Source organism: Manis javanica, chromosome 1 (assembly GCF_040802235.1).
Source record: "Manis javanica isolate MJ-LG chromosome 1, MJ_LKY, whole genome shotgun sequence".
Classification (NCBI taxonomy): Eukaryota; Metazoa; Chordata; class Mammalia; order Pholidota; family Manidae; genus Manis; species Manis javanica.
The window spans coordinates 156,486,507-156,500,703 of NC_133156.1; the positions used below are offsets into that span (position 1 = coordinate 156,486,507).

At 42.6% G+C, this 14,197-nt stretch overlaps 1 protein-coding gene across 2 annotated transcripts in view; it reads right to left on the reverse strand.

Annotated features, from left to right (window-relative positions):
- Positions 1-4,926: 4,926 nt before the first annotated feature.
- The window catches only part of MRPS9 (mitochondrial ribosomal protein S9), a 91,929-nt gene continuing 82,658 nt past the window's right edge, over positions 4,927-14,197 (reverse strand). The window contains exons 9-12 of one of the 2 annotated variants that reach the window (XM_037020027.2): positions 12,157-12,325; positions 11,167-11,275; positions 7,135-7,304; positions 4,927-5,199 (exon numbers count right to left, since the gene is read on the reverse strand). In XM_037020027.2, coding sequence (XP_036875922.1) covers positions 5,108-5,199; positions 7,135-7,304; positions 11,167-11,275; positions 12,157-12,325 — 540 coding nt within the window. In that variant the 3' untranslated portion in view covers positions 4,927-5,107. The remainder of the gene's footprint in view (positions 5,200-7,134; positions 7,305-11,166; positions 11,276-12,156; positions 12,326-14,197) is intronic. The other variant, XM_037020025.2, reaches the window with a different exon arrangement.

A 14,197-nucleotide genomic window follows, 5' to 3' on the forward strand; every position in this document is an offset into this window, starting at 1 on the left:
GGCCCTGGGTACACGTGGGGGCCTCTGTGGGGCGGTTCACTCGTCCTGATGGTGCTGCCTCCACAGGCAGAGTCCTCCGTCAGCTCCGATAGTCCTGGAGAGGGGTTACATAGGAATCCTTCATTCCTGACATCAGGAGAAAGGCCTCACGCTGGGAGGCTGCCTCCCCTGGAGAGATGCCAATCTTTTTAGGAGGAGAAGTACAGTCAAGTCCTGGGAAACGGGGCAGGAATACATGCGGAGTTCTCGTGGACAGTTCTCACAGAGGATCCAAAATGCGCCTGACTACTTAAAGCTTAAGTGGCAGTGATTTGCTGAAAAAGTAGTGTGAACTTGTCACCCTCCTAAGGGGCCTCCTCCCTTCCTTCAGAAAAACTTTGTAGAAGGAACTTGTCTGGTTGACGTTTATAACCTGACAAGCAAATGAATAGAAAGCCAACGACAAAGGCACTAACATAGAAGTTACACTCTGACCTGTTCCGCCTTGTAACAGCACCGGACAGGCTGAGGCCTTGTCCAAACTGAAGGCCTTAGTGTTACCAGCTGTGGCGAGGCCAACAGGAGATGGGAGGCCACTGAAGACAGCTACTCGCAGCTCCCAAGAGGGGGGCACGGCACGCAGGGCCACACAGGGAAGCACCGGGTGGGTCAGGGATGGAGGGGGGCACCAGAGAAACATGGGAGAGCCTCTACTGTGGTTTCCGAGGAGGAATCGATGACAGGCAGTGAGGCTTGGGGCTGGGTAGTTTGGGCAGCGTTGGTGGCTCTGGGGCGCAGGGGCTGTCCCCGGTCGTGCAGTCCTGGCCCTGCAGTGATGAGAGCAGGTGGCTACAGGCAGGCCCAGGGAGGAGGTGGTTGGGAGGCATGTGCTCTGCACAGGTGGGTTTGCACAAGAAGGTGCACCCCAGGCACATCCACCTCTAGAACTGGTGGGCCCTGGGAGTCAGCAAGACCCCGAGGTGTCAGAGCAGGAGAAACACATGGTTAATACAGGCATTTCCTCCATAAACCATGACCTTTACTTTTCTTTTAATTCTAATGAAAGACTTAATTCAATCCAGGGTTTTTTTTTTTTTGATGTAACATTAATTATATTGATTAGTTTAAAAAGCTACTGGTCTGTGTTGAATGAAAACAGCGATGACTTGAACTCTTCTTTAAAAAAATTTTTTTTTCACATTTTGCACCTCAGTAATAATTTTTCGTTCACTTTCTGTGAAGTGAGAGAAAAAATTCTTTGGTGAGATTTTTTTGCTCAACAGTAGTTTTTATAGTTTAGCATTCAAAGCTATTTTCAATTTTTAGTAGTGTTTGTTGTGTGTATTAGCCAAGGCTAGGAACAAGAAAAACTCCTGCAGCCCATAGTTGCTCCCCAAAGGTGAGGTGGCAGTAATTCTTGTGAGGTGACAATGACAATAAGCTTTAGGTCTATGGTTCTTTGCCTATTAATTCTGGGGAGTGTGTTACCAGCTTCCCCATTAAGGGCCCTTGATTTCACTACTTGTCAAATACAACACATGGACCCTTCCTTATGATTATCTGCGTAGTGCTCACTGCTGCTACCTACTGCGGTTCTCAGGCTTTGAGATGCCTGAGCACCCGTGTCTGTGGGCGTCCTGAATGGAGTCTAGCCTACATATTTTAACAGACATGGAAACACTTGGTCTACAACACCAACTTACTCCACCATTTGTATCATCACATTTTGTTTTTCCCAAGTAGTCAATGAACTTGGTGCTAAAAGAGGAAAAAATGTACCAGGCGACTTTGTCATTCATTTTTGAGGAAACCACTTGTTTTTAGCATCACGTCTATTCTCCCTTCTTCCAGGACCGGGTCACTGCATACTTCTGTTTAACAGAATGACAGGTTATGGAGGGCCTTTTGATGAGAATCCTAACCGACCTGTACAGAGTACTTCCTATGGGCTGTGTGGCTTACGTGGAGGTAACTGAATCCCTGTAATCTCTTTGGAGAGGTGCTGCTGGTCTCCCCAGCCCACAAATGAGCAATCAGGGTGTAACCAGATCAGCTTGCCCAGGGTCACATGAACTCAAGACTGTGTTCAGAAACTTCCACATAGTCAGGGTAGTCTTTAACCATAAAATAGTCCATAGTAAAAATTGCATGTACCACCATTGGAAGGTATAATAAAGTGGGCACCTGTGTACTCACCTCCCAGTTTAAGGTAAAGCTGACACCCCCTGCACCCACCTGGCGCAGGCCCCTCTCCCTTGTCCTACCGACATTTCTGTCACCCATTGGGTTCACTGTTGCACACAAAGCCCAAACTTACTTAAAAAAACAAAAAAGCCCTTCTGTCAGTGGTTCTTCATATCCTGGGGACCAATGCCTTTGGGCATTTTTAATGAGATGGCCTATGCCCAGAAAGTGACATATACATAAAACTTTGGGCAGTATGTCAAGGTTTCATGGATTTCCTAAAGCTAGAGTCACCACAGGACTTATCATTTAGACCAGGACACTTTGGAGAGTAGAAGGGGGAACTATTTAGTAGTTATACTGAGATAACAGGTGTAAGCTGGGGCTGTCCTGGGCAAATGGGTGGTTGAGTGCCTTACTCTGCCTTAATTCCTGGACTCCCATAGCTGTCCCGTCACCTGGACCCTTCTCACAAAGCCCACTCATTGTGCTTGTGATAATCCCATCTCGATGGCCAGCTGACTCCCCTTCCTGAATGTGATGAGGGGTCTAGGATGGTTGTAGAGCCTAATATAAATGCTGATTAATCAATACTTACCTGTCCATTAGGATTTGCCAGAAATTCCGTCTCCTCTGTCAAGTCTTCTAACTGTACCAAAGTGTATGTAGCTGGTGGTCTGAGGCTCACTGCTGTGCTCCTGCCCTGTCCTGTTCTGTCCCCTCAGCGACTTTGTCATTCATTTTTGAGGAAACCACCTGTTTTTACCATCACATGCCTGGTGTTCTGTACGGTTCAGAGCACACACTGCAGATTCCAGATTTCAACCTGGCTTGGCCACTCACTAGCTGTGTCACGTGAGCAAGTTACTTAACCTCCCTGGACACTGATTTTTCTCAGTATGTACCTCATAAAGTTGCTGTGAGGATTAAATAAGTTCATATTTGTAGAGTATTTAAAGTAGTATTTGGCACCAAGTAAGAGTTAAAGGAGCCTTAGCTCTTACTGTTACCTCAAGGTGGTAATTTGGCCAAATTCTCGTTTAAAGACATAGCTCCTATAAGCCCTTCAATGCTGTACACACAGTGGGTGTACTCAAGAGTAGCACCTGCTTCCAGCCTCTGGGCACCCAGGTCTGCCGACCGCCTAGACGATCTGCCCAAAGGGCTGTGGTCTGGTGCAGGGAGGGCTGCCCGCCAGGTGGCAAAGCCCACTCCTCAGCCCGGGGGTTCCTGCATCTCCCCAGCCCTGGACCACGTGGGGCCTGCGACCAAGGCCTTGATTCCCTGACTTCATGCCTGGCGGGTGGCGTCTGAGTTGAGCCTTAGTCTTCTTTCTGCTGTGCGCTCTGGATCCCAGCCACGCAACAGCCTCCAGCTGTGCAACCTGCCTCCATGGAGGGGGTTCCCAAACACCCAGACCAGAACCCCGTTGGCCCCACAGGGATCACTCTCCCCCTCCCCAACCTCCTCCAGTGTGCCCGCTGGGTCTGGGGCCAGCACCCGCCCATCAGCTCCCCAGTCAGCCCTGCGCTGCAAAGCTCCTGAGCCTGCCCTTCATCTGCTCCCCAAGCCCCACTGCCAGCCAGTCCCAGCCAGTCCCAGAGGCCTCCCTGCTCCAGGCGCTCCCACTCTCCCCCAACGGTAGAGCCTGAGCCCCTGAGTGCGGGTTCTAGTTCCCTGCCTCAGCCTCCTCCAGAAGCAGAGATCCTCCTCCTCACAAATCATTAGGTCAGTCACAGTGCCTGCGTCCTTTACCGCACATCACCTGGTCACGTGATCATTTATCATCTCACATCACAAGGAGTGGGAGTGAGGCTCAATAAGATATTTTGAGAGGGAGAGCGAGAGGGCGAGACCTCATTCACATAACTTCTCTACTGCACATTGTTACAACTGCTCTGTGTTGTTATTGTGATCTCCTGTGCCTAATGTGCAAGTTAAACTTCATCACAGGTGTGCAGGCACACGCAGGGTTTAGTACTGCAGGTGCGGTTTCAGGCATTCACTGGGGGCCCTGGGGCGCCTCCCCTGCGGACAGGGAACTGCTATACCTGTGCATCACAAAGGATGCCCACCACTGAGTTAGAGAACATATCTGGCACCTCAGTAGTTAGTACCTTTTCCCCCTTTTGGTAAGAACACAAGATCCAGTCTCTCAGCAAACTTCAGTACACAATACAGTATCAGCAACCAGAGTCACCAGGCTGTACAGGAGATCCTCAGAACTAATCCATCTTACAACTGAAAGTTTGTACCCAATGTGGAGGGCATTATGCTAAGTAAAATAAGCCAGACAGAGGACAAATACTGCCTGGTATCACTTACATGTGGAACCTGAAAAAAGTGGAACTCATAGAAACAGAGGCTGTGGGACGGAGAACCCGGCTTACTGTTTCAATCAGCTACTTAGACCCCAGCAGCTCAGGCCTCGCCAGCTCCCCAAGCTCCTGACAGACACTCACCTTCATTCAATCTTCTGAACAAACACTCTTATCTCTGAATGTTGGAAATTATGTTGTAACAGCTGCCCTATGGGAAAACAACAGATTCAGGAGAAGTAAGTTCAAGCGTAGCTCCAGCTTTAAATTAGCCATGTAGTTCTGGCAGATCACTTAATCTTGGGGCTGGGCCTTCTTGTCTGCAAAGTGAGGTCACTGGACTAGATGACGCTGAATGTTCCTTCAGATCTAACATGACAAGATTCTATGAATTATGCTAAGATTATCTTCTGGAAAAGTTTAAAAAATAAAGCAGCAGAATGAAGAATGAATAAAGCAGTTTTTTAAAAATGATATTTATAGGTAATCTTTACAGAGTAGCACTTAAAAATAAACGTCACAACGCAAACGCAGGGCAGTGGTGCCCTCACATTGGCCAGTGAACACTCCCGGCGGCCACATGCCAGGCATGCACACAGTGCGTCATCTCTGCTGCGGAGCAGGGCCTAGCGCTTCTTCCAGGTAAACTTCCTGCGGGCTCCCTCCTGGCCCGGCTTCTTCCGTTCCCTGACGCGGGGATCCGTGGTCAGGAGTCCAGCTGCAGCATAGAAAGGGAAGCTGTTAAGAGCCATGGAAAGTGTGTGCTGCCCAGCAGGAAAGGGGATGAACAGCGTGAGTTTTAAGTCACTGTTGTCAGATAAAAAAGAAAAACTAGAGGACAGCAACCAGCCCTGTAATAATTTATCAGCTAGTATAAATCTCATGACACTAAGCAGACTGCTTTCATTCTTTTAGGGTATTTTCCCAGCTCCTGAGACAAGCACCAGTACATTATTTGAGTCTGCCTTCCTTATCCTGAGAGAGCTAGGATTCCTTTTTGGTTTTTAAACTTGTTCCCTTTACGATAAGGCTGCTCGTGGCTAGACAGTCACCACTCACTGCTATGGAGCTAACTCTGCGTGTTCAATACTACAGACGTGAAAGTTTTAATGGAGACAAGGAGAAAAGAAAAACTTATTGTAAGGTCACGTATGAGGAAGGATACAGACATCAAATATTAATAGCATACATGAATACACACATACAAAATCAACATATTTGAGAAAAGAACTATTATTCTAATCTGTGTAAGAATAGTGTCTCTTGGTATTTGTTTCAGAATCTAAAAAATAAGCTTTACAGTTGTATTCTCAGCATAAGCAGTTTTCTGTGTAAGAATAAAGTCAGGATGAACTGGAAGCTTCCACTCTCTTAATCATCAGGAGTAACAGTGATTCAGGCAATAGTAATTAATGAGTTGCTCTCAACATACGGCCCAAATGATGCCCCCCCCACAGTGGCTGGAGCCAAAATATGTTAGTAAAGACCACGGATTTCAAGAACACCAGTGATGACAAAGTTCTTTAAATGCTTTTAAGTATGTAAACAGACCACAGTTTCTCACTGTCTTTTTTACTCTCCCAATACTAGCACTTCTTCTGATTGTATATAGGTATAGAGGTTTTATTGGAGTCTTTTAAATGGGCAAAGAACAAAAGCAAACTTCAAACATTTAATAAATCCCTAAGTTTTTACATTTACTGGTCCTTAAAGGGAATGGGATGAAACAACAATATTTTGAAAAAAATGCAGACAAGACTTTTCTAACTTCCAATTTAAATTGTGATTAATAATGCTTTATTACTTTTCAACATGCCCAGTAACTCAACTTAGCTGAAATTTTAAGGTCCTACCAAATTATTTTAATGACTAGATATGAATTCTATAAAATGGTGAATTGTCTATAAGCAAGTAGACTTTTAAGAGGTTTAAAGCCGAAGCCACAGCTGCAGGCTTACCTGCAGCATATTATTGGAACCCCAGGGGCTCTCACGGCAGGACAGGCATGCGAAGGCCATCTGCTTGCTGAAGAGGAGCTGGGGCCCAGAGGTGTGGAGCACCTCTGGTGTGGAGCACCCACAGTGCTTTCTTCCCTTCACAAATAGTTCTTATTTACTATAAATGCTAAAGCAGTGTCCTAACAAAGTGACAGCATATTCTTTCTTAAACTGTGAAGAGACTCTCATATTCACAATCAGGTGAGGAAGTCACACAGAGTGAATAAGACAACAAAGAATTAGAACTAACATCACAATGGAAAAATGGAAATCTCCAATAATTTTGGAAAGAAATACCTTAAGGGCTTCATCATTAAATCAAATACATACTACAAATTTCTGTGACAACATCAAAACAACCAACTCATCTGTTAGACACGATTTAGCAGCACTTATTAAACTGGGTAAACAGTTATGCCTTAAAGCCCAGAATAAACTTCCCTGATGCTGCGAGTGCCCCCTTTTCTTTTCTAATTTAAGTTCACTTTGTAGAAAAAATTTGGAAACTATTGTTATGGGTCTAAAGTATGAAAAGAGAAGTCAGTAAACTGCATAATAAACCAAGTGTCTTCTGATTTCAGGTGACTGTACGAGAATCCAATAAACACTTACAGATAATATGGGGACAACCGGGCCCCTCCCACCTCAACTCATACCTTGTCTCATCCATTCGACCTCTTCCTCGGTGACAAAAGTGCACAAGGCTCTGGCCATCGCCAAGCGTATTGCTCCGGCCTGTGCCGACCGCCCGCCCCCTGAGACTGTGCAGGTCACATCGTGCTTTCCAAGCCGGTCAAGGAAGTGAAAAGGGAACATCAACTGTTCTCTATAACAAGGAAATGCAGTTAATCACTGTAAAAACACAGGACTTCATAAACTCCACATTCTGGACAGTCTCCAAAACCAGATAAGGCACGCCAGCATCCATACTTCTCAATCAGCCCGTTACGGAGAAACACTGGTATATTTCTGATACTTAGAATGCTTTGCTGAGATTGAGGTGCATTTCTCTTTTACTTGGATACAGCAATACACTCCATCTCACTTTGGATCTCGTGTATCTCACAAGAACTTTCCGATGCTTGAAAATAACCTTGTAAAGAAGCCTCAGAGTGGGAAACTCCTTTCATCAACTGAATCTAACCTCTCTGAATTCAATGGTCAGCTAAAATATTAAAAGGCCTTTCCAATAACTCATCAAATGCCAGTTAAGTTCACTAAACATAGTGAACTTATGTGTTTGTGTAATGCTCATCTTGACATGGTTAGTTGTAAAAGTTACTAAACCCACATTTGACTTTTCTTCCCTCACTGAAATGTATATTCCTGTTCACGGGTCTCTAAGTTGCAGGGTCCTGCTACCTGCTTGGTGCCAAGCGACACACTGCACAGTGCTTCCCTCACAGCCAGTGAGCAGCCACACATTACCGGGAGGGCACCACACGATTAGAGTACAGAACACAGATCATGGCCCTGGGCCTTCTCTTGCTCGATGGAACAAGTATCTGTTACGTGCCAGGTACAATGTTTACCATCACAGGTGCCAAGTACTTGGATTTTGCTATTTTGTCTTAACATCACTGCTGAGTTTTTATTTAGAAAAGTTGATTTATGTTGTCTGACAGTGTAGCTTTCTTGACTTAAAATAAAGCTTATTGTACAGTGAAGCTGTAAGATGGTTACAGCTACAACATTCAAGTGTTACTCCTCAGGCATGTAGACAGATGGACAGAAAGGGACTTCAAAGAGCATAGTTTACTAGATGGAATTTGTGAGGGTAGTGTTTCAATAGGGATGTTGTTTTGACAGGCATGAAATGACTCTAATAACAAAAAACAGTGGTATGAAACAACATAAATCTACAGACTGCCCTTTTGAACAAATGTTTCAAAGCAACCAAACCAAAAATAGGAATGTTATACGAAGAGCACTATTTTAAGTCACAGCCATATCATAATAACTAAAGAAAATGTAGAGACTGATTATCTACTTCCACCATTTCACTTTTTCAGCAAGGAAAGAGAGGAAAAAGAATCTATGGGATTGCCAAGGGCACATGTCACAGGAGGTCTCTGCACGACCTACCACAATTAAGTGGGTTAGTGACATAAATACCATTACTAAGGGATGCTCTGGTCACCCACTTGCTTGGGAGCTTAAATACTTACCTGTATTAATTCCTAATGTTTTAAGCTTCCTCAATTTATATAAAATGCTTATATAAATAAAGAAGCTTAGATGACAATTTAGAAAAAAATATATTTCATAATTTACTCAAGATATATAAGAATAATTGAGCCAGAGGATCCAAGGTAAGAAAGAACCATTAAGAAGAGTCTGGACAGTTGGAAAGCTGGTGTTCACTTAGGTACAATACTAAGTTTACAGACAGATGAAGAAATACCCAAAGGGAAACTAACAACAGAAAATGACTATATAGCTATCGATTTTAATTAACCTGGACTAAAAACTAGAACATGCAAAACAATCATATGGCATGAAAATATTTCACATTTCATCTCTCCTCTCAAGGATCTCAGATGAAATCCTGAGTTGAAAGAATCAAATTTACTTTGTTCTTTGTGATATAATCAAAGTTGTTTCGAAAAAAAAAATTTCCTCATGTCTGTCTAGGCCTATGGCACCAACTCTATAGCATGTAACTCAGTATGTGCATAATTGCATACCCTCTTTTATTTTTCTGTAATTGCTTACATTGCTAATCTTACATGGTTAGTGCTGAGAGAGAATGTATTTCATTTGTACAGATGATCAGCTACGAGTTACTCTATGGACATAAAGAGCAAAGGCCTTTTCTGAAATATTATCAATCTCTGTACACCACAGTACTGGGCACATAGTAATAAATGTTTGTTGTATAAGTTAATGAATGAATACAAATTTCTAGTGACACTGTGGAGGCAACACAGTCAATATTCCCAATGATCTGTTTGTTACGTTTGTGTAAAAACAGCCTAAAGAAAGGCCCTGGAAAGATGAGTAAGCAGTTCAACTGACCTTCAGGCAAACATCTTAGACATCCTCACATTCAATCAACTCCTTCCTACCAATTAGGAAAGTCACCTTTAAGCATCTTAGCTAAGGTCACAGAGCTTGGAAACAGAACTAGACTCAAGATCACTTGATTCTTGGTTCAGTCGTCTTCCTATTGGTCAATGGTCACCTCCCTGGTGAATTTGTAAGCTCCTGAGCAGCTCCTGCATGGGGAAAGGCCAGTCTACAGCTTGCATGGCTGTTCTATGCCCCTACAATGACTTAAAGATGATGAGACAGTTTGGGGGCCCATTCCCACCAAGTCTGGCTGCAGGCTTCCCAAACAGATAGGAAATTTCTTGACAGAAATCTTATCTTGAATTGCTCTGATGGTCTCATAATGCCTAGAACAGGACGATGCACATAGACAATCCTTAGTAAATGCCTGTTTCAATTCAAATTGAAAAATAAGTTCTACAGATATAATTTAATTGTGAGATCAAGCTATAATTAGGATTTGTTGTTAAAGCAGTAGGAGTTACATCTGAAAACAAATGAACAGTTTCCAAATAAAATAGTTTCCAATAGTATCTGATAAAAAAGGAGCTCCAATTATTGGTCAAATGCCATTCCTCTTAGCAGCCCCCAATGCTGAAGTTATGGGTTTCTCTTTGGCTGTTGTAAGGGAAATAAGAACTTCTTCCACCCATTTCTCTGTGAGAATGATTTGTTTAATTCCTATTAGATAGAGTCAGGGGGCTATCTCCTGCCACAGATAACACAGACACACAAATAAAATAAACATACATTATCCGGGGTAATTATTCAGTCCAGAAGCTTCTACTGCATTAGCTGGGTCCTCTTTTCCTTACATAAGCATTGGCATCGTAAGAGCTTTACCCCATTTGACCTTAAAGACCACTACACATTCGGGAAACAGAAGGACTAGGACAGGAGGAGCTAATCACGCAGAACTTGTGTTACTTGTGGATAATGACAGTTGCTACTGGAAACACAATAACCACCTCAAGAAGAGGTCTTTACATAGTGACTCACAGAGATATCTACATGAGTATACCTAGAGGATTTGAAGTATAATACCTATTTATTATTAATGTGTATTTCTCAATAGGATACAAAGTTCAAAAAATGCCACTGCCACATTTAGCACTGGGACTAGAAAAGCTGGACAACTCTTATTTTAACACAGAAATGCCAAGTTTATTTGCTGGCTCAATACACACATAAAATCAATTTTCTAGAAACAGGAGAAAGCTCCAGGGTGATAAAGCAGACTTCTTCTAATGCTATGATGGTGAGCACCAAGGCCTTTGTTGCTGTTTAGTTCTGTGCATGCCCACCCCCAAATTAGGGAAATGGAAGGTAGAAATCTCTTTCCTCACATTTGGCATAATTTGTATTTCACAATGCCAGAAACATCTCAGATACTCAAGTTCCGATAGTATCTGATAAAAAAGGAGCTCCAATGAATGAGAAAACCTAGAGATGCTTTTTACAAGTCTGAAAAACTATGTAAAAACAGTGACTGCTTCCCTCTAGCTGGTTTGCAAGTTATATTGGTGAAGAGAAGTAATCATTCAGACAAAGAGAATCAGCCTTCTTAATTGATCACGATGTATTACCAAGTACACTTTCTTTAATAACAAAAAGCAAAAGCAAAACCAAGAGCTGACCTGTCCTGTAGCACCGGAAAGTAGAGCAAATAATCGAGTCCGTTTATCTGTATTCTCCCACTTCCACGCTCATAGACAACGGCTGTTGCTTTGGCACTCTTCCTTTTACCTTTAGAAATGTAACATTTCTACTAGTGAACATCTTCAAGACCAATACTTTGAGGTAGGTACAAGTACACTGAAATTTTCCCCCAAATAACTATAGCCTTCTATATAGGACAGTTTAACTGTTACAAGTCAAACAAAAACAAACAGATAAACTACATCATAATCAATGTAATAAAGCTTATGGGTAACTTTGTTCTTCAATTCCATTTTAGGAACACAATGATTGTAAATTAGTTTCCACAGCAACAAAATAATTCATGTTTATTCATGTTACTTTAAAAAACACTCAATTTACATAGTGTCCTCCTTTTATAGCCAGTAAGAAGGTATTTAATCACAAAATGTTTTTAATATATGAAAAGTATGATAAAATATAACTAGTAGAAATAAAAGGAATCCTCAGGAAAGGCTCTATTTCTCTGAAAAGATTCATTGAAAAAGATAAAGGAATGATGTTAAATTTTAAGAGTTACAGACACACTGTTTAATAAGATCAGTTCCTGAAAGTTACAGCAGGACGTCTTTGTGTATCTACAAGGAAAATGTGAGCTGAGGACCTAAAGTTTTCACCTGTTTCAGTTTCAGCATCTGAAATGCAGGTTCACCAAATATTTTCATTTTATATAAGAAACCTTTATTATAAATATCTTACTGTTTCTACCAGTTGAAAATGGGAAAATAAAAAGGTTCACTATAAATCTATGAAAACAGAAAGTGTTCATGTGATTATGCAGATATGTTTTTAAAACTTCAGCAGAACCTTAAAAATGAGGAAATAGCAGTAGCCAAAAGAAATTGAATACCAGAGAGCAACAGCAAATAAAAATAATTACAGTTTCTCAGTCTTCACCAAATTCATTTTCTTTCAGCAGATGCCATTACCTTCACTTGTGCTGAAGGCCATTCCTTGCTCATCATACTGCAAGGGCTCAATCAGCTGCTTTTTTGACTGAATAGTCACACTCCTACGAAACCTCTGCACGAACTCTTCCTCAGCGGCCCCACACTGCCATGCCAACAGCTTCTGTAGCAGCCGAATGAACTGTGCGTACTGCAGACAATAAAAATTCATTAGAAGATGCAAGTGTAATTGCATTTGCCAAATTTTTTCTATTTTTATACATTTGATCTTTCCAATGTCACTTTTCTTGATGAATTGTGACAGGATGACACTTCTGCACCTCCGTGATGCTTCTAAAACAGCACACAGATGCAGCACACTTTCCCTGTGTATCTCTAGTGTTCCATCTTTTCTTTTGAAAAACAAAAGAGATTTATCATTCAAAGAAAAATCAATTTCTCCGTGCTGTGATTACTTGAAATTGAGATCTAAATTCATTTCCAAAAAATATTTAGATGATCTTCAAGTGTGATTTCTACTCTTTTATTAGAACTGTTATCAAAGGAGGTTCATAAATAATTTCCAGTAAGTATAGTAAAATGGGAAGAGTTTGATTTTGAGAAAATGTACCTCTTAAATTACATTTCATAATACATTTGGCAAATATATCTTTAGCTGTTCAAGCTGTGTTACTTTAATGTTTATGATTTCCTTTAAAACTGAACAATCAAGCTATTTAAAAATTCAAGAGATACTTGACTTAAAGGGCAACCTCTTGAAATAAATTATCCTTGCTACTCTGTACATTTTTTTAAATAGTTCTTCAACATGTGATTAGAAAGTAAACAACTTGGTATTAACCCCTTAAAATTAGAAGCCAGGATAATCACTCTAAAGTGTTTATGCAGAAGGAAACAACTAATACTTGAGATCCTTAGTTAATATGGAACGTGAAACCCAATTTTTGATAACCTTATTTATATGTCTGCCGACCCTAAAAATGATAGTCATCTTTGTCACTGACTTTATAGTGAAAATCTGCCATTAATAATTTGAAATATCCAAAAATCTGCCCAGTAAGATTAAAAGGACTGCTTTCATTACTGCTTCCTGTGATGTTATAATGAAAGAGAAGGTAATTTTCTAAATAAGGGTGAAACACTTGGCCACCTCTGATACCTGGCCTGATAAAAGCTCCCTTCTTCCTTCACTGGCAGGCCTGCGTCCTCTGTTCTCAGCTACTCTTCTTAAGCCCATCTCACACACTGTGATGTGACTGGACCAACCAGGGGTGCCTACAGCTTTGCTCATGAACCAGGATAAGGTTTAAGAAGTCACTGCCCACCCTGCCGCCTCGTCTGGATGCTGCCCCCAGGATTGGGATTTCTCCTGCTATCCAGCATTCCAAAAGGACAAAAGATGATCATAAATACACATACAGATGGTTGCTTTATCCTCATAGCTGCACACCTGTAATAAAGTTCTTGGGATGCTTTCAAAATGAAAAGACAAAATAGAAGGACAAAAAGCCACATAAGGGGCGGGAGCCAAGATGGCGGCGTGAGTAGAGCAGTGGAAATCTCCTCCCAAAAACACATAGAGCTATGAAAATATAACAAAGAAAAATCTTCCTAAAATAGAGACCACAGGACACAGGACAACATCCAGACCACATCCACACCTGCAAGAACCCAGCGCCTTGTGAAGGGGGTAAGATACAAGCCCCAGCCCGGCGGGACCCGAGCGCCCCTCCCCCCGGCTCCCGGCGGGTGGAGAGAAACCGGAGCAGTTTTTTTTTTTTGGCGAGCGCTTTTTGGAAGCCTTAGAGGGACGGGCCCCCGTTGCTGGGGAGGCGGGGTGGCGGGACCGGTGAGGAGGTGCCTGGGAACGGCGCCGGAGGACAAAGAATATCCCGCGTTTCTCCCTGCGAGACCTGGGGGCGGGTGCCTGAGACCGGTGCCTGAGGACGGAGGAGGTCGCGCGTTTTTCCCCTTTTTTTTTTTTTCTCTTTTTGGCAAGCGCTTTTTGGAAGCCTTGAAGGGACGGGGACCCCAGTGCTAGGGAGGCACGGTGGCGGGACTG